The sequence below is a fragment of the Rana temporaria genome, chromosome 5, assembly GCF_905171775.1.
Source record: "Rana temporaria chromosome 5, aRanTem1.1, whole genome shotgun sequence".
Taxonomy (NCBI): domain Eukaryota; kingdom Metazoa; phylum Chordata; class Amphibia; order Anura; family Ranidae; genus Rana; species Rana temporaria.
Window position 1 is genome coordinate 354,571,377 of NC_053493.1, and position 19,946 is coordinate 354,591,322.

The window sequence follows — 19,946 nt, forward strand, 5'->3', positions numbered from 1 at the left end:
AAACGGAGAGAGAATAACTCCAAAGAAAAGGGATGAAGTTCTCTTAGCTGTCACCAGAACAGGTAAACTCATTGGAAAATTTTCACGCAACTCCTGTTTTGACGAGAATTGAAAAATGTGGGATTTTCCTATGACGTTGACAATTGTCATCACCAGGACATGCTTAGGATTAACATAGGTCTATACTCAGACAAAAAAAAGTTAAAGAACAAAAGCAATAAAGATAGACCCTTTGGACCACTGGATCTTTACTGTCATCACTCTTCTATGCTTCTATAGTAAATCGAGAAATGAATCTCTCAATCTGAACTACATCTAGCATGTAGATCATGAGTTCTAACTTCCAGATCAGTGACTGAGTGCACCGAAGAACCAGGGAACTAGCTTTTACAGAAGGCAGTAAGCAAAGATAGGCTATGTATTTCTCTCAGTATGTTTCATTTTAGTTTCCCATAAGCTATGTGTCATAGTGTCCCCCAGGCACTGTCTATGGCCATAGGACTTTAAAGTTCATTTTCAGCCAAGGAAGCTGCCATCTTTGCCTTTGTTTATTCTACAACTGCCATGATGCTGCACATGTGATCAGTTATGACACCAGCCATTGGATGGTTTGACCGTTTGGTTGAGAGCACAGCCAATGGGAGTGTTACATATTCGGCACATGCCTGAAATGAAACTGCTTTATGGATAGGTTTACTTCCGCTTTAAGGCAACACAGCTCCATATATTGTGGACAGATCTGTGTATTATTCTCCAGGGTTATAATGTTCGTGATCTATGTTTTTTAAACACCATAAAGATTTATATCATTGTCTTTCATCTTGAACCTATATACAAAGACGTCAAGGCAGCTTGCTGCTTACCACTGGTCCTGTGGGCTGGATGTGGCAGAGCACCAACCATATTTTTTCTGCCTTGGAGAGGCACTGGAAAAGGAAAATTACAGTAGCCATTATAGTTTTCTATGCTCCCCCCCCCCCCCACTCCTCTCCTTCTAATGAATTTCTTTCCTCCTCCCTAGTTTTGCCTTTCCATGGTAATGATACGGTATAAGTGCACATGTAGAATGAAAAATGAAATTCTGCAACCCACCAGCCTCAGCATTAATAAAGAGCTAATAAGCTTGCATCACAGCCATTGATACATTCTGCTGTTCACAGTACAGCTTGTCCAGGGCCAGGATAATGTTTGTGGACTTCAGTGCTTCTTCCTGTAATTTTTTAAATATGGGATCCACACTGAGCAAAGAATGCAAGGGAATAAAGGCAATTGCTGTGACTACTTTGGCACAGGTGCCAATCATGCTGCCAATGTTTTTTTATGGCCTGTCAGTCACACATCATCTAAACTGTAAGCACCCTATACAAATGGGAGGTAGAAGAGACTGTTATAAACACTGTGCTGGCTACATGGGAGCATTTAGCAGCATTTCTTGACAGCTGCAGTAGTGTCCGATTAATTTTAATGTGGAGGCCAACAGTGGGAAAATTTATTTTTTTCAAGTGCATTTATCCTTTAATAAATAGACTGATAGACCAAGACTCATCACCTAACCTTAAGGCAAAGGACCATTCTTTTTTACATTCATGAATTTGTGCACGGCACTAGATAGGTTTAAAAAAAATAAATAGAAAAACCGAGGCCATGGCCATAAATAAGTTCCTTATCAGTGTATATTTGCACAAGCAGACGTAAATTGTGCATCTTTAAACAAAGGTAGACAGGCTTCAGCTGCCACCCACACACTCTCATCCCTTCAGCATGCAGTATTTTGTAACAGGATTAGCAGCTTAGAAATAAAGAGGTCCTGGCATAGTTTCACGTGGATTTTCAGAAATTAGTGCTTTAGGTAGTCCCTATGTCATGGCAGACACGTGCCAATGAAAAAAAAAAAAACAATTATGATGCCTAAATAGATAAAGTTTTAAAAAGGTCCATATTTCGGACCAGTAGCGTTTTTGCAAAGCACATTTACTGCTGTTATGAGGGCCAAAGGTAGGGAAGAGGGTGCTAAACAGGTCTCTTTATACCCCAAAAGCCTTCAAAGTTTTCTCCATCAAGTTCCAAGATGGCCACCCTTATGCCCCTATATAAGTCTCCTTTTCATGTTTTCCCCTAACTTCCACAGGATTTATATATTTTTCTAGCAGCAGAGTAGAAATGCAGACATGTACAAATGAAAATTTCAGCCAAAAATCTTTGTAGTGCAGTTAAAGCTCAGTGAATGTGCCACAAACACAGACTTGGAAGTATCGAGCACAGTGGGTCTCTATAGGAAATCATTAGGAAAAGCAGTAACTGGCCTGTGGAGAGTGGAAAAGACAGTAATTGTGGATGGCCAATACATCATCATCTGAGCTATAAATATGTGACATTTTTGCTAGATTTCCTATTGAAAAATTTGAAAATCCAGACGGTGACCAATGATTGCGAATATTGTTCGTTTGGGAAAATGTGTGGGAGGATCTCAATGACAAATGTGATTTTAAAAAGGTGACAAATCACAACAAAACTCAGTAAATTGATCTGTACCATTGTATAAATATGTCTGAAGTGTTTAAACTGGACATTTATTCCAACTTAAAGTGCTCGTTAACCCACTTATATAATTTTATATAAGTGTCCTAATAACAAGTGCTCCTGTCTGTGTGTTTTATTTTTTTTAAAATGCCTCCTTTACCGGATTTCACAGCGGTTCCTTGCAATCACATCACTGGCTGACTTTCTCCTCTGCCCGTCTGACAGATGCAGTGGGTGGGGCCAAGATTCCCACGCTGACCCAGGATGTGAGCAGAGGAGAGCGAGAGCTGGCTGGTCACCTGATTGCTGGGAACCACTGTGAAGTCCGGTAATGGAGGCCTTATTCTTAATAAAGCACACAGACAGGAGCACTTGTTATTAGGACGCAGAGTGGCTTATATAAAGTTTCAACAGTTATGAGAGCCGCAGGAGTGGAGGGGGTGGGCTCTGACACAGGGGCAGGGAGGCAGGGAGGGGAGGGGAGGAGGACAGAGGAGCACATAGGAGGACAGGAGAGCTGCTGATGATGGAGGCACGTAAACTGACTACGGTGTCAGGGCTCAGCAGCTATGATACACTGTGGTCAGTATACAGAGGGGATGGCAGAAACTGGCAGGATCATCCAGGTATTCCAGGTGTTACAGGGGGGCAAATGACGCGGCACAAGTACTGTGTTGTATGAAATGCTTTAAAGGCACAGGATCCATTTTTTTGGGGGGTTACAAACGCTTTAATGACCTTAGTGACTTCAACATTGATTTTATATGTTCATTTACATATAAGAGATATCATCTACATGGCACGTGTGTGCTTTTCCTGTGTTGGCATGGGTTCCATTTCTGTGAATCATGCCATTTTGATAATCATTGCTACTCCACAGAAGAACCTTCATTTGGCTGGTAGACATTTTGATTTTTGTTTATATTTTCTAATGAATTCAATACACTTTTCCTCTCCTTTTATTTATTTTTAGTATAAGTGGATTTTCTATTTTTTTTTTTTTTTAAAGAGAACCAGTCTTATGAAATTATCTGAATATTGAGTCCTAAACTATTATAATTGCTAAGCTTACTTAGAAAGTCGTTTTATTTGATTCCTTATTTAGCTTAACTTACTCTGATCATTCTAGGCCCCAGTAGTTAGAGGTCACATTACAGGGCAATGTGAAATCAGGAATATAGGCAACTACAGGACTCTGTGTATAATACTGTTGAGGTCACTATAGAAGCTGGAAGACAGCATTTGTTATCTCTATAGTTCAGACAGTTGATGGGACAGTAAGTGTCAGATTTCAGGTGGTTTCTCCTCTTTGACTCTTAATCAACCTCAAACTTGATAAAGTAAAAACGGGGGTAATTGATGAGGTCCTTCCCCTTACACCCCAGCTTCTGCTTCTAAGCTCCCCCTTTTCTCCTCTATTTCTTGGTTTTATCGGGAGCCTGGTCCACATCACTTGCAAATAGAAAGAACAGGGTACACACCAATGACATACTCAAACTCCAGTATAGTTTATTGAGTAGGCTAAGATGACATCCAACACACATTGCACTGCACGCCTCCCACCTCAAGCCACATTCCAACATGTTTCACAGACAGCAGGGCTTAGCCAAAGCTGAGGCCCCATGATCAAGGCTGGTTGTGGGTGAAACACCTTGGAATGTGGCTTGAGGTGGGAAATGTGCAGTGTGTATTGGATATCATCTTAGCCTGCTTAATAAACTGAACTAGAGTTCCAGGATGTTATCAGTGTGCATCCTATTATTTCTATTTATATAAGGGGGTACATTTCAAATTTGTCATAGAATGCAGAAGTATCATAATTTAAGACTAAATTATTCAGATTCTTGCAGTCAAATCATGACTAGTTCTCTTAAAAATGGCTGTCAGGACATGCAAGGACTTGTATTGCCGCAAAAGCCAGGGTTTCATATACAATGTTCCACCCAAACTAAAAATTGTATGTCCAAGCATATCACAACCCTTACCAATGTACAGATATACATTCTATCTCTGACAAAGACATTCTCTTATTTTTTCTACCTTATAGTTACAAAAACTGTACATTACAAACAGTATAGAAACAAACCAAATTAAAAAGAAAATAAAAGAATAATTTGCAGCACATTCTGGCTAATTTTCTCTATGTGATTTAGATTTACAGATAAAAAATAGCAAAGTTTAAGACTTCTAGTGCCTATCCGGTACAGTTATTGGAAGATCCAGGAGAGTTGCTAGTTTTCATCAGCACAGAGGACTAGAGCCAGCTCCGTTCTGTACAGCTTTCCACCATCTGACAAAGCCATGATATTCTTCTTGTATGTCGGGATGCTGTTAACGTCTAGGTCCTATTTAAAGAATGGACAATGCTTTATAATCCAGTTTAGTTCATCAAGTAATCATTCTATTTTGCATGCAGGCCAATGTTTGTGACGTTTTCTTAAAGTGAACTATTGCTTTTCCCATGTAGGGCAAAGCAAAGGGTTAACTTTATTGCCAGACTTCACAACAGTTTATATTTACCTTTCCTGACCCCTGACATTTCCCTGGCTGTCCAGGGCACACCCTACTCACCCCGTGTGGAACCTATTCCCCCTGCTGATATTTCACCAAAGCCCCCCAATGGGGCATCTCCAAAAATTGGAAAAAAATTATAAAAAAAAAGAATAAAAAAAAAGACTGACATTGTCCACTGCTCTACTGACACCAACCCCTGCCCTACTGACAAGTCCATTGCTCTACTGACACCATCTGTTTCCCTACTAACACTGTCCATGTTTTAATACTATATTTATCTTTTAATACTTTAATATACTGTATTTGGTGTGCACAACCTAATGCAATAGGATGCGCTCACCTATGAAAGGGTTACTTTAAGCTTTTCCCTGTACAATCTCCCACAGGCTCAACATATAATATAGAGAAATAGTGAATCAAGATGTAGCCTTATAACTAGGAAACTGTAGATCTGTGCAGTGTAGTTGGGTGTAATTTGCACACTACACAAGTCCAACAGTTGCAATTTCTGGAGCTCACTGCTAACCCCTTTTTTTGCATCTACAGTATATGTTGGTGGCAAGCTTCTCCTTTACATCTCGATCATTAGGTTGTCAGTTGGTAACCCTGATCACAGGGAAGCATGCATCAATTTCTGGGAATGACCTACTGCGTTAATTTAAAAAGGACTGGATAATTTTCTTGCAACTAAAGTAAGTCAGTCTAGAAACACTTGGCCTACAGTGAATGATCAAATGCAAGAAATGCAAAGATGAAGATCTACTGTACAAACGTATCAAAGTTAAACAGCCCCATTCTTAGTAGTATTGATCTGGGTACAGCACCACAGGTGTTTCATCCACATGTGTTTAGAAGACCTATCCAGCATCCCCCGTAGCTCCGAACCTCTATGACATGCAAATTTCAACAGTTTCTAGTATTATCAAAAGCCACACAGTCCTATTAGGTAATAAGGTCACCCTTTATAGTGAGGAGCCACATAGAATATGCAAGAGTGTGCAGGTAAATTTGTGACTGTAATATGAAATATTGAATTTTCCTTGTTATAGTACAGCTCAGTGGTATTCAAGGCACTAAGGACACAAATACAGGCATAACTAGATATGGTACAGACAGGTTTACTTTATTAAATATAAAAATAAGAAAAACAGGAAAAAACAATAAGGAACTTAAGGTAATATTCTGACCCAATGAACTGGTTTGGCTGCATTTGAGGACCAAAAAAACTTGCCAAACCTGGGGAGGTTTTCTTCTGCACCAAACCTGCCAGAATCGGTGGCAGTCTTTTCAGCCTTGTAAGTTATATGCAGTATGTAAGTGCAAAGTGCGGTAATCTACAGTATATTAAACAATCAAACCAAAAAAGCCACATTGTTTTGTGGCAAAATTTTAAATATTCCGAAGGGAATCTATATAATAGTGGTCCTCAGCAGGAGGCCCTATACAGAGAAAACATTTACAGTACAGACCAAAAGTTTGGACACACCTTCTCATTCAAAGAGTTTTCTTTATTTTCATGACTATGAAAATTGTAGATTCACACTGAAGGCATCAAAAATATGAATTAACACATGTGGAATTATACATAACAAAAAAGTGTGAAACAACTGAAAACATATTTCATATTCTAGGTTCTTCAAAGCAGCCACCTTTTGCAGCAGACACATCTCTAGAACTGTTAAGAGGAGACTGTGTGAATCAGGCCTTCATGGTAGAATATCTGCTAGGAAACCACTGATAAAGAAAGGCAACAAGCAGAAGAGACTTGTTTGGGATAAAGAACACAAGGAATGGACATTAGACCAGTGGAAATCTGTGCTTTGGTCTGATGAGTCCAAACTTGAGATCTTTGGTTCCAACCCCGTGTCTTTGTGCGACGCAAAAAAGGTGAACGGATGGACCTACATGCCTGGTTCCCACCGTGAAGCATGGAGGAGGAGGTGTGATGGTGTGGGGGTGCTTTGCTGGTGACACTGTTGGGGATTTAATCAAAATTGAAGGCATACTGAACCAGCATGGCTACCACAGCATCTTGCAGCGGCATGCTATTCCATCCGGTTTGCGTTTAGTTGGACCATCATTTATTTTTCAACAGGGCAATGACCCCAAACACACCTCCAGGCTGTGTAAGGGCTATTTGACCAAGAAGGAGAGTGATGGGGTGCTGTGCCAGGTGACTACCTCTTGAAGCTCATCAAGAGAATGCCAAGAGTGTGCAAAGCAGTAATCAAAGCAAAAGGTGGCTACTTTGAAGAACCTAGAATATGAAATATATTTTTAGTTGTTTCACACTTTTTTGTTATGTATAATTCCACATGTGTTAATTCATAGTTTTGATGCCTTCAGTGTGAATCTACAATTTTCATAGTCATGAAAATAAAGAAAACTCTTTGAATGAGAAGGTGTGTCCAAACTTTTGGTCTGTACTGTATATAAGTTTAATTGTAGCACTAGGAGTGTGCACATGTGCACTGTCACAGATAGTCGCTGGTGCCACATAGCCTTTAAAGAAAGCAGTCATAGGCACCTTTATCTCCCATTGTACATGCACACCACTTGGACTATTCATTCATGTGGCTGCTCCATTCTCATGGTGGGCCTAGGGAAAATAACGAATGGGCCAGGTAGTGTGAATGTGCAGTAAGAGCTGGACATGGGCAGGAATTCTTCAGTGTTATGTCCAAACAACTAGGAAGTTAGACCTAAGGTAAATATTTTGGTAGGTGGCTGGGGAAGAAGGTGGGGAGAAAATTTAAGGACAACTTTACCAAAAGTGAAGCTGTCCTTTAAGGTTGGGATATAAGAATGACACACTAATGTTACACTTGTTTTTAACATCATCAGCCTCACAATGGAAATTACAGTTGCTAAAAACTAACTACATTGTTTAGGGTTACTGTACCTTGCACATCATCATTGCTCTTTGCACTGCCCTATTCAAAAAGCCCATCCATTTGTCTTCATATCAGTTTTAAGCAGCACCTGTATCTGCATTACAATGGCTCAAGGGACTTAATGTGTCTCTACCAATTACAGGTTTCTCTTTATCCCTCTTCATAAATTAGTCAGGTTTTTAAAACTTAATTTCAAACCAAATTATAATTTCCAAAAATAAAAGTCAGAGCTTTACCTTTTTATTCTTTTCACAGAGATCTTTCAGCAAGGCGTCCAATTCATTATCATCTATATAGCCACTGCCGTCCTGCAAGATAAATGGAAAGCCGTCAAGTGAAAGACGTGCATTTAATGTGCTGCGCTGCTGCCTTCCAGTCTGAGCTTCATGCAAATGAGCTCAGCGAAGAATTTTTACTTTAAATTTAATGGACTCTAAAGTTTAATGAAGTCCCTTGTTTTATGAAGTCAGAGAGTCAAAGCTGGGAAACGGCATGCTCCACACAGCAATGGACAAAGGTGGACTCCTGGGATAGAGAAATGAAATGCTCAATTTGATGTCTGTTCACCTAGAGGATATCATTCCAATTTTTTTATTTAAAGAGAAGATCCACCCAAAAGTGGAACTTCCACTTATCTGAATCCTCCCTCCTCTGGTGCCACACTTGGCACCTTTCGGGGGCAGAGCGGATACCTGTTTTTTGCAGGTACCCTGTCCCCACTTCTGGGAGACTGGGCCGTGGCGAATTACGTCAGCAGCTCGGTCCCCCTTCTCCTTCCTTCTCCCTCCCCTTCACCCGGGCCAGTGAGAGAGAGCACATCACGCAGTAGGGACCTGGTCATTGAGCCAAATTTGTGGAACACTTTTTTATAATCTTTATTTTTCTTTCTTAAATATATAAGCAACATGAAGAAAAAAAACAACCACAAAAAAAAAAGAAAAAAAACCCTCTCTTGAACTTATGCTTACTTCACAATGGCTAAATATTCGTAGTTAGCACACCTGTACAGGTGCCTGCACGTATGGTCACATTCCTTGAAGTACTCCTTTGGGAGCCTCTAAACTAGGGATCTTTAATATGCAAATAGGGATGTCAGTGCCTAAAGCTACGCTCTGCCCTTCTTATGCTTGCAAGACTAAACACAAGCTAAGTAATCATAAACTTTAAATATTTAAAAAATCGATGCGATTTTTTTTGTACATCACAACACTTTGCTAGGAGCCAGTAGAGGATGCTGTGTAGGTTTAAATGTTGAGCCTGATGCCATCTTAGGGAAACTGTTCTACTGTAAGTTGGAGGATGTGGGTTTGTGAACAGTTCATTAATAAGCTAAAAATATGAAAATCCATCTTGAATCAATTGTACTCACAAAGTGTTAGCAAACAGCAAAGACATTATTTAATCCACTTGGAATTAAATACCATATATTCTATAACATGTATTTATTTAAAGGCGGTTTCATATTTTCTATAGAATTAGTTCAGAATATAACTTTTTGAGTAAATAACAAAAGTATTTGATGCTAAAACCTTTCAAATGTAAAGCACAGCAAGCTCTCAAGGCATAGAGACCCTTCATCAGCTGGACGAAGAAGCCCTTTGAAAGATTGCTATGATTTCTGGCAGTTATCTATTAAAGGTATTACCCTCAACTAGTTATTTAGGCAAAAATTACTATTCTGAAGTTATTTCACAGCTCCCAACTGCATCTCTATTTTAAGGAAAGTCCCTCTTCTGGAGCCAAGTCCCTCTGTCCCTTATTACATGTCTCTTGATCCTTTTGGGTACATATAAGGTGTTATAATGGACTAAACGCTTCAACTTCTAAAGGCCTGTTACAAATATGAATTTTTGTAATGCATGGTAACATGTGTGCATTACTTCAGTACCTGTGTTGTTGCTCTGCCATGCACCACAAGGCACCTCCAGTACCAACATGGGCAGCAATGTACCACTGGAAAATGGAGCTTGCACTATGTTTTCCATCTAATGAGTGCAATACAGCCCAGCCTAACACAACGTGCCTCAATGCAAGCAAACAGGCCCTAAACTATCTAATTATTTTTTTTGTAAATGATAATATAAAGTAAAGAAAAATGTGTGAGTAAAAATTAATTTGCAATTTTGAAATAAAATGTACTTGCATATGAATTCTTTATGGTGCACATAACTAGACTGTGAGAATCTGCATAAACAACACTGCAATAAAAAATACAGAATTATCTTATCATACCTTATCATATAATTCAAAAGCCCTATTGAACTCTTTGTTACACATCTTGACTTCCTAAAAATGAGAGGATAAAAGGAATACATTTAGAATAAACTGCTGCTTTAACATCATACTGCTGTGTGGGCATAAAATGTGATTCATACCTGGAATTTAAGAAGGAAATTTTCATGTACAGGTAGTAACCTATGAGAATAATGCAACAAATTACCAAGACTGCAGCTTAAATTTATAAATGTTTAGTAAATATTTCACACAATTAACACTTTCAAAAAGGCCGTCACAAGGGACAGAGTCTCATAGTGCCATCACTGAATAGCCACGCCCCATGGCTATATAAGAACCGACAGAGAACGAAGGTGGCAGACGGGAGCCAGCGTCGGAGGAGGTTCGGGTCGGTGGCAGAGAAGACAGCAGCGGTGGGAGAAACCCTGAGGAAGTACACATCACTGGAGGAACGGTGCATGCTCGGATAAGGGTCTGGTATGGAAATGGCATGGGGTTCCCTTTCAAGATTCATACTCAAAGGGCCTGGTATGGATCTGGGGGGGGGGGGGGGACACCATGACGTTTTTTTCCCCTTCAAGATCTTCAGAGCACAGGTCGCCTGATGATCCGACTTGGATGCGACTTCCATTTAAATCAATGGTCTGAAAGTCAGATCAGTTAAGACGGCTCTCATTGGGAACCATCGATTTTTACATGTCAAAAAATAAATAAAATGCTTGATGCAGGTTAACGCTGGATCCAAAATTGCGAGACAGACAAGCTAAGCGAAGGGAAAGGTTTCTGTAAAGGGCTGGCCCTGTAACACCTGGGAACTACCTATTTGGGTAGTGAGGGACCCTTTAATCAGCCTGCATCCCTATGCTGCCAGCAGAGCACCCTATCCAGAAGGCCCATTGAAAGCATAGGGTCCCAGTTTAAAGGAACAATCCTCAAGCAAATTATGCATGCCATTTCTGTATATTAAATTGTGCAACTGCAAAAGTGCAATACTGTTCTTGATTTGCAATGCTGATAGACTTCTATCCCAAAGGCTGAATGCTGTCATAACAAAGTATTAGTTCAAGGGTGTGCAACCACATTATTGTAAGGGTTCCCCCCTATAAAGATTTCAGTTTATTTTTAATTGAATTGCACAGAGTATAGGTCACATTAAAGGTGGAAAAATGCAGAATTGATTTATCTTGATCTTATTTTTTCACATCTTAAAAACCTGGTATTTTTACGGGGGTATGTAGACTTTTTCTTACCACTGTATATCCTCCACTGTCTACATAGCACTCATACATACTACCTTCCTGATGTACTGCACTGTTCTTGTTGAGTGCCAATCACAGCACACATCAAGGTTACCAGGGTATTCATAAAAGCGCCATCTAATGTTTACTGCTGCACTCTAGGGTGCAATGTTCATGGCTGTGAATGGCTTAATGGACATTCAGACAGACCTATAACCTTTAATTTCTTGTCTTACCGTGCCATTTCTGTAAGTCCTAGTTTTCCATCATTATTTGAATCAAACATCCTCAGCTGGAAATGAAAAAAGAAAATGAGACTGTAAATCTTCTACACAGCACATACAATACTCTGATAACCAGCATTTTCCCTTTTCACAGGTGTGTTCTACTTTTATTTTATATAGACATCAAATGGGCATGTATATTATCAACAAAACTTGTTGTAGGAGGAAATCCATTAAAGCACAGGTGTCAAACACAAGGCCCACGGGCCGAATCTGGCCCTCCAGGCCATTTCATGTGGCCCTCGCACCCAGGGCCGTTTGAAGGAATTTGGGGGCCCCAAGCAAAACTAATTTTACACTAATTTTTTTTCCTATTCTTACCTCCCATTCTTCCCTGTTGGTTGCCGCTGTAGCGTGGCCAAGCTCCTCTTCTCCCTGCCTCTTCCCCAGTCCCCTATGAGATAGTGCCGGGTACCGCGCGTGGTACAGGAGATTCAGTTTCCTGTCTTCCCGGCCGGACTGAAAGGAAGTGAGCACTCAGTGTGCACTTCCTGTCAGTCTGGCCGGGAACAGGAAACTGAATCTCCTGTACCACGCGCGGTACCCGGTCAGACTGACAGGACTCCAGGTGGAAGGAAGAGGAGCTCGGCCACGCTACAGCCTGGGAAGGGGAAGTTGGGGGCCCCAGACCAGCTCGGGGCCCCAAGCAATTGTTTGTTTTGCCTGTCCTGTAGCGACGGGCCTGCTCGCACCTCAGCTACAGGAAAGCTCCAGCCCTCCTCTGGTCCTCTTCCAGACCCTTAATTTCTGCTTTCAAGCAATGCATCCAACGTCTTCCTAGCATAAGTATAAGGAAAGGGGAGTGCACTGTGATGTAAGGGAGAGTGGGGGACTCAACTTCTGATGATGGGGTGGCTCTTGACATCCAATGTAAGGGGAGGGAATGCGCTGGACATCTAATCTTACAGATACAACTGGACCTTTTGAGGGCAATAAATGCTGATGCGACCCATGATAAAATTGAGTTTGACACCCTTGCATTAAAGCATTTGAGACACTTTTCTGGAGGTACTGGCCCTTTAAAACAAATTGGGTCAAATTCATAAAAGCTTTGTAATAGTTTCAGTAACAGTTCTGACAAGTATGGCAGATTCATGGAATTCTTAATTGTCGTTGTCACTGCAACAAATTCAAAAGAACTACCTTTGGTTTCGTAGATAATGAAACTGGGGGTCATTAAGGCCATCTCGAAGTTGGTGTACAGAGACAGGAATAGTTTTCAGCCAAGGGGGCAGGGTTGTGTTTTGTATGTTCAACTTTATTATTGTGTTTTGTATTTACTTCATTGGTTGCTAGGTCGCCGTCATCCTAACAACCAGTGATGCAGGAAACACTGACTGTGGGTGAAGGCTGATGGGGAACTCCTTTGAAACTAGCTCTCCATTTGGTCTGCCTGCCCTGTGATTGACAGCAGACAGCAGCGGATTCAGATTCCATGGCCGCTATTCGGTCCAATAGTAGCTTTGTAATCCACCCAATGCTGTCAATCTTGTGCCTGCCTTGTGGCAGGTGCGCCCGATGAAGAACTAGGTTCAGGGTCCCCCGTCAGGCTCCGCCCACAGAGCAACTTAATTCCATTGCAGTTGCTCCTTTTGGGTGGGCGGAGCCTGATGGGGAATTCTAAGAGACCAGTTCAGGTTCAAAGTACCTGTGACTGACACCAGACAGGAGCGGGAGAATTCCATAACCTTTATAGAGCACATGTAAACTCAATAACTAAAATATTGTAATAAGCCTTTAACTTTTAGTGTTATTTCAAAATAAGTTCTAGATTTTAGAGCTACAGCTTTCAATAAAACAGAACTCCAACCAGAAATTAGTATAGAAAAATGAATAGCTCAAAAGATAAAAATAAGAAAACCAACTTTTTCCAACCAATAAACTTCCAGGTTTTATTGTCAAAGCTTAACTGCTTGCCGACCAGCCGCGGTTATACAGTGGCAGGTTGGCTCGGCTGCGCGAAATCTCGTAACTATACGTCATCTGGTTCCGACGCAAGTGCCCGGCGTGCGCGATCACCGCCGGGCACCCGCGATCGCTCGTTACAGAGCGAGAACCGGGAGCTGTGTTCCCCTGTCAGGGGGTGAAATGCCTGAACAATGTATGAACAGCGATCAGTCATTTCCCCTAGTCAGTCCCACCCCCCCTTCAGTTAAAACACACACAGGGAACATAATTAACCCCTTCCTCGCCCCCTAATGTTAACCGAAGAAGGAAAATCACCGCTCAAGGTGGGTCTGCTATAGGGTCATACACAGGTGTAGGATTCCAAGGGTGCTGGTAGTGCACTAGGCAAGCATTGGCGTAAAATGAAGGATGGATGGCCGCACTCCAAACCAAACAGGTTGTCTTTATTTAAACGAACAGCAAAAACATACCGGATCACAGCAACAGAAACAGGAGGATAACCAACGTTTCGCCCTGACTTAGTGCTTATTCATGGCTGATGAATAAGCACCATAATGTTAACCCCTTCCCTGCCAGTGGCATTTTTATAGTAATCAATGCATTTTTATAGCGCTGATCGCTATAAAAATGCCAATAGTACCAAAAATGTGTCAAAAGTGTCCGCCATAAGGTCGCAGTAGCGAAAAAAATCGCTGATCGCCGCCATTACTAGTAAAAAAAAAAATATTAATAAAAATGCCATAAAACTATCCCCTATTTTGTAGATGCTATAACTTTGCGCAAACCAATCAATAAATGCTTATTGCAATTTTTTTTTTTACGAAAAATATGTAGAAGAATACGTACCGGCCTAAACTGAGGAAAAAAAACATTTTTTTATATATTTTTGGGGATATTTATTACAGAAAAAAGTAAAAAACGTTATTTTTTTTTTAAAAAATGTCGCTCTATTTTTGTTTATAGCGCAAAAAATAAAAACTGCAGAGGTGATCAGATACCACCAAAAGAAAGCTCTATTTGTGGGTAAAAAAGAACGCCAATTTTGCTTGCGAGCCACGTCGCACAACCGCGCAATTGTCAGTTAAAGAGACACTGCCGAATCGCAAAAAGTGGCACACTCATTGACCAGAAATATGGTCCGGGGCTGAAGTGGTTAATTGAACAAGCTGAAGTTAGAAGCTGATTGGCTACCATGCACAGCTGTGCCAGTTTTAGTAAATCAGCCCCTCTGTCTCTGAAACCTTGTGGGAAGCTATACAGAGGTGGAAAGAATAAATGGAAAGGAGTCGCTGCTCAGATGCCTTTCATTGTGTGCGCGTGTTTGCATGTATCTGGAAGACATGAGCTAAAAACCTTCACCTCCTGGCTATATAGGAAAAACACAAAATATGAAATAGACTTTTATGTATTTTTACTGCTATTCCTGATGAATAAAGAAAATGTGTACAAAACAGCTATACATTCCCTTTAAAGTCACTGTAAATAAAAAAAAGGGTATTGCATATATTCCTTGCCTTTGTCTCCAAACATTCTAAACAAAGGGGCAGTTTACTATCCTTCAGACTTCAGGCGGGGCCGGACTGTGGCCAGTGGGAGTAGATAACACTTCCGGCTTGGTGGTCAATGGGAGCAACAACCCTGTGGTTAGGAGGAGGAAAAGTGTCCCATCATTGGTATTAGTGGGAGGAATAGTGTCCCATCATTGGTATTAGTGGGAGGAATAGTGTCCCATCATTGGTATTAGTGGGAGGAATAGTGTCCCATCATTGGTATTAGTAAGAGGAATAGTGTCCCATCATTGGTATTAGTAAGAGGAATAGTGTCCCATCATTGGTATTAGTGGAAGGAATAGTGCCCCATCATTGGTAGTAGTGGGAAGAATAGTGTCCCATCATTGGTATTAGTGGGAGGAATAGTGTCCCATCATTGGTATTAGTGCAAGGAATAGTGTCCCATCATTGGTGGTATTAGTTGGAGGAAAAGTGCCCCACCTTTGGTAGTAGTGGAAGGAATAGTGCCCTATCATTGGTATTAGTTGGAGGAATAGTGCCCCTCCTTTGGTATTAGTTGGAGGAATAGTGCACCATCATTAGTATTAGTGGGAGGAATAGTGTCCCATCATTGGTATTAGTGGGAGGAATAGTGGCCCATTATTGGCATTAGTGCGAGTAATAGTGTTCCATCATTGGTATTAGTGGAAGGAATAGTGCACCATCATTAGTATTAGTGGGAGGAATAGTGCCCCATTATTGGTATTAGTGGGAGGGATAGTGCTCCATCATTGGTATTAGTTGGAAGAATCGTGCCCCATCATTGGTATTAGTGGGAGGAATAGTGCCCCATCATTGGTAATAGTGGGAGGAATGGTGCCCTACTGTTGGTGTCAGTGGGGATAATAGTGTCCCATTGTTGGTGTCAGTGGGGAGAATAGTGCCCCATTGTTGGTGTCAGTGGGGAGAATACTGCCCCATTGTTGGTGTCAGTGGGGAGAATACTGCCCCATTGTTGGTGTCAGTGGGGAGAATAGTGGCCCCTTGTTAGTGTCAGTGAAAGGAACAGTGCCCCAACATTGGTGTCAGTGAAAGGAACAGTGCCCCGTTGCCGGTGTTAGTGAGAGGAATAGTGCTCCATTGTTGATGTCAGTGGCAGGAATAGTGCCCTGTTATTCGTGTCAGTGGAAGAATTGATGTCATTGTTGGTGTTAGTGGGAGGAATAATACCCCATTGTTGGTGTCAGAGGGTGGAATAGTAGCTTGTATCAGTGGAAGGAATAGTGTCCCAAGAGCTGGATAAAAGCAAGTAAAGACCCACAGACCACCGTTTGGAGACTATTGCTCTATGGCATATAATTGTCCCCAAAACTTTGGGTGCTCTTTTTAAATGTATGTAAAGCCAAGAACAATAATGTAATATTTTGTAGCTTGCAGTCCTTAAATGTGGTGGCTGCATTTCTTTTAATTTTTTTAGGCTTTTTTTCCTTTCATTTCATCTAGAGTAAACACATTTCCTGTCCTAGGGTGGCAATACTCACACACTGTACTGTATCTATGGAAGAGCCGTGTTGTCACCCAACTACAGAAGACTACAGAACACTTCCCCCTCTTCTCACCTCCACAACATATGGGAGAGGTTTTTTTAATAGACTCCCTGATAATCTTGTTGTGATTATAGTGCAGAATGCACATGAATACGGGACAGCACTGGATTTCCTACATGATCAGCAGGTATTTTTTTTACCTATTGAACATGTATAACATATTTTATATTTAATAGATGAGGGAGCAAATAGGAGAAGTCCATTGTTTATATACACTTTAATCATTCTTCCATATTACTTTTATTTACTAAAAAATTTTTCCTTAATGCATTTTTAGCCATGTTTTTTTAGAAGCATCCAGTCTTAAATATTTTCTGGAAATACTTGTATGTGATTGCAGTCCCCAGAAGCTGTCATCTGCGCACATTTCACACATCATTAGGGTACCATTTCAATGTGAATAGAGAAGCATTGTTGGGAAAGCGGTGGCACACTCGGCTACATTCTGACACACAGTATCTTTGAACGATGGAGCCTTTGAACGCACATCACCACCACAGGAGAGGAAGAATCGCATCTGAATGGCACTTAAAATAAGAACTTCAGACTATCAATAAACGAGGGAGATGGGAGCCACCTTGGTGGAATGGCCCATTGTGTTCGGCATCCACAAGCTGCTCATGTTTATTCAAGGAGCGTGTCTGGCTGCTAAGTAGCAGATAACATACCTCATTAATACAACAGCTGGAATGGGAGTCAGCACATTACACAACAGAACATCACAGATCATCACTACAATGCACCTTTTATGTTGGAGAAACAGCCTCCCTCCTGAAGGGTGCATGGGCCAGATTCACAAAAGAGATACGACGGCGTATCTCCTGATACGCCGTCGTATCTCTGTTTCTATCTATGCGACTGATTCATAGAATCAGTTACGCATAGATATCCCTAAGATCCGACAGGTGTAATTGTTTTACACTGTCGGATCTTAGGATGCAGTACCGCGGCCGCCGCTGGGGGGAGTTTGCGTCGTAAACCAGCGTTGGGTATGCAAATTAGGAGTTACGGCGATCCACGACGGATTTTCGCGTTCGCTACGTCGCCGCTAGTCTAGTTTCCCGTCGCAAAGTTAGTCGTCGTTTTTGGTGCCTTAACTTTACACACCAATCGTATTGCTGTATAAAGTATGGCCGTCGTTCCCGCGTTGAAATTTAAAAATGAGCGTCGTTTGCGTAAGCCGTCCGGGAATACGGAATTACGTTACGCGCGTCGCCGTTCGAAAAAATTACGTCACTGCGCGCAAAGCACGACGGGAATTGCGAAACGGAGCATGCGCAGTAGGTCCGGCACGGGAGCGTGCCTAATTTAAATGGCACACGCCCATTTGAATTGGCCCGCCTTGCGCCAGACGTCTTTACGATACACCGCCGCAAGTTTCCAGGTAAGTGCTTTGTGGATCGGGCACTAAAACTGAAGACTTGCGGCGGTGTAACGTAAACGGCTTACGTTACAACGGCGCTATTGTACGTGAATCTAGCCCCATGTTCCTAGTAGAAGAGACTTACATAAATGCTCAGAAGGAAGACCTAATGGGGTTGATTTACTAAATGCAATTAGACAGTTGCAGTTGCTCCAGAGCAGGGGCGGACTGACAACTCATGGGGCCCCCGGGCAATAGAAGATTATGGGGCCCCCGGGCTTACAGATGGCCACCAAGCCAGGAGGCAGTACAGAGGCGGGGCAGCTAAAATCTTGGGATTTTCACATCAAATGCATGTCGGTTTTGGACATATCAGGGAAACACAGATTTTGACATACTATCCCTGGTTTTACTGAGCCTGGCAACCCTGGTGGGGCCCCCTAGTGGCATGGGGCCCTCGGGCAGTGCCCGAGTGCCTCAATGGTCAGTCCGTCCCTGCTCCAGAGTTTAGTGAATGAGCAGAAGCTCTGCTGACTTCCATCATCCAATCATGTGCAATGCTGTTTTTTTTTTTTTCTTGCATGTGATTGGGTTTTCTTTCCAAAATGAAGATTTACCCCTTTTACTAAGCTCTGGAGGAACTGCACTTGAAGAGAGCAAATGCACTTTGCAAAGTGCACAGTCTATTTGCCTTTAGTAAATCAACCCCAAAGTGTTAAGTTTTGTCTATGGGTAATTTTATTCCCCCTTTGCCTCTCTTTATGTAAAGGGATTTTTTTTTTTTCAATGGTTGTTATTGAAAGTTGCAAAACATTTTGGCATAAACTGTTTGCAATAACTCAGTATAGGTATACAACGTGATCTTTAGACCCCTTTCACACTGAGGAGTTTTTCAGGCTTTTAGCGCTAAAAATAGCACCTAACTACCGCCTGAAAAACTTCTGCCCTGCAGTCTCAGTGTGAAAGCCCGAGTGCTTTCACACTGAGGTGATGCGCTGGGGGGCCCGCTCCAAAAGTCCTGCTAGCAGCATCTTTGGAGCAGTGAGAGGAGTGGTGTGTTTACCGCTCTTCCACCGCTCCTTGCCATTGAAAACAATGGGACACTGCGGCTATACCGCCGGCAATGCGCCTCTGCAAAGGATGGACTGGCCATTGGGACTACAGGGAGTTTCCCGGTGGGCCGATGGCTCAGTGGGCCGGCCTCAGTGACAGCGGACTGCCGCCCCCTTCGCCCCTCTGTCTCTCCCTCCCCGCATCGCTCACCTGGGGGGAACAAAGAAGCAGGGGGAGGACCAGAGGAGCAGGGGGGACGACAGGGGAGCATGGGGGGAGGGGACAGACAGCTGACTCAACAGCTATGGCCTGGGAGTTTCTCACTTCGGCCTGATCTTGTCCCATAAGGGGGGCACCGAACTGATTCTTTGCCCTGGGTGAAATAATGTCTAGCTTCCCCACTGGTACTGCTAAAAGAGTGCCAGTACCAGCCGTTCTACTCTAATAAAGTAGAACGGCTAGTGGCTAGTGAAGAGGGAGAGGGGGCTTGGGTGGCCGGGGCGAGGGGGGGGGGGTGCGGGAGTTGTCAGGCCGCCATCATGGGAGAGACCTGTCAAAATGGGCCAGTCTGGATGAAGTCCAGGGCCAAATTTCTGTCCCAGTCCAGCCCTGCCGCTAGCGGCCGAATACCGTCGCAATTCCCCCGATATAGCGCCACTAAAAATAGTGGCGCTTTACCGCCACCACACCTCCTGCCCCAGTGTGAAAGGGGCCTTACAGAAAAGCAAGTTATTTACTTCCTGCCAGCACATCTGTTATTGTATTATTGCAATTCCAGAAAGAACAAAACGCTAACACAACCAGTTAACATTTCTGTGGTCTAGAAGGCAATTATGGATA

The 19,946-nt window shown here is 42.3% G+C and overlaps 1 protein-coding gene across 1 annotated transcript in view; it reads right to left on the reverse strand.

Moving 5' to 3' along the window:
• Nucleotides 1-973: 973 nt before the first annotated feature.
• CALB1 (calbindin 1) overlaps nt 974-19,946 on the reverse strand; it is a 115,256-nt gene continuing 96,283 nt past the window's right edge. Inside the window, exons 7-11 of the mRNA XM_040354607.1 lie at nt 11,638-11,693; nt 10,304-10,343; nt 10,161-10,214; nt 8,165-8,236; nt 974-4,865 (exon numbers count right to left, since the gene is read on the reverse strand). Of these exons, the coding sequence (XP_040210541.1) occupies nt 4,752-4,865; nt 8,165-8,236; nt 10,161-10,214; nt 10,304-10,343; nt 11,638-11,693 (336 nt within the window). The 3' untranslated portion in view covers nt 974-4,751. The remainder of the gene's footprint in view (nt 4,866-8,164; nt 8,237-10,160; nt 10,215-10,303; nt 10,344-11,637; nt 11,694-19,946) is intronic.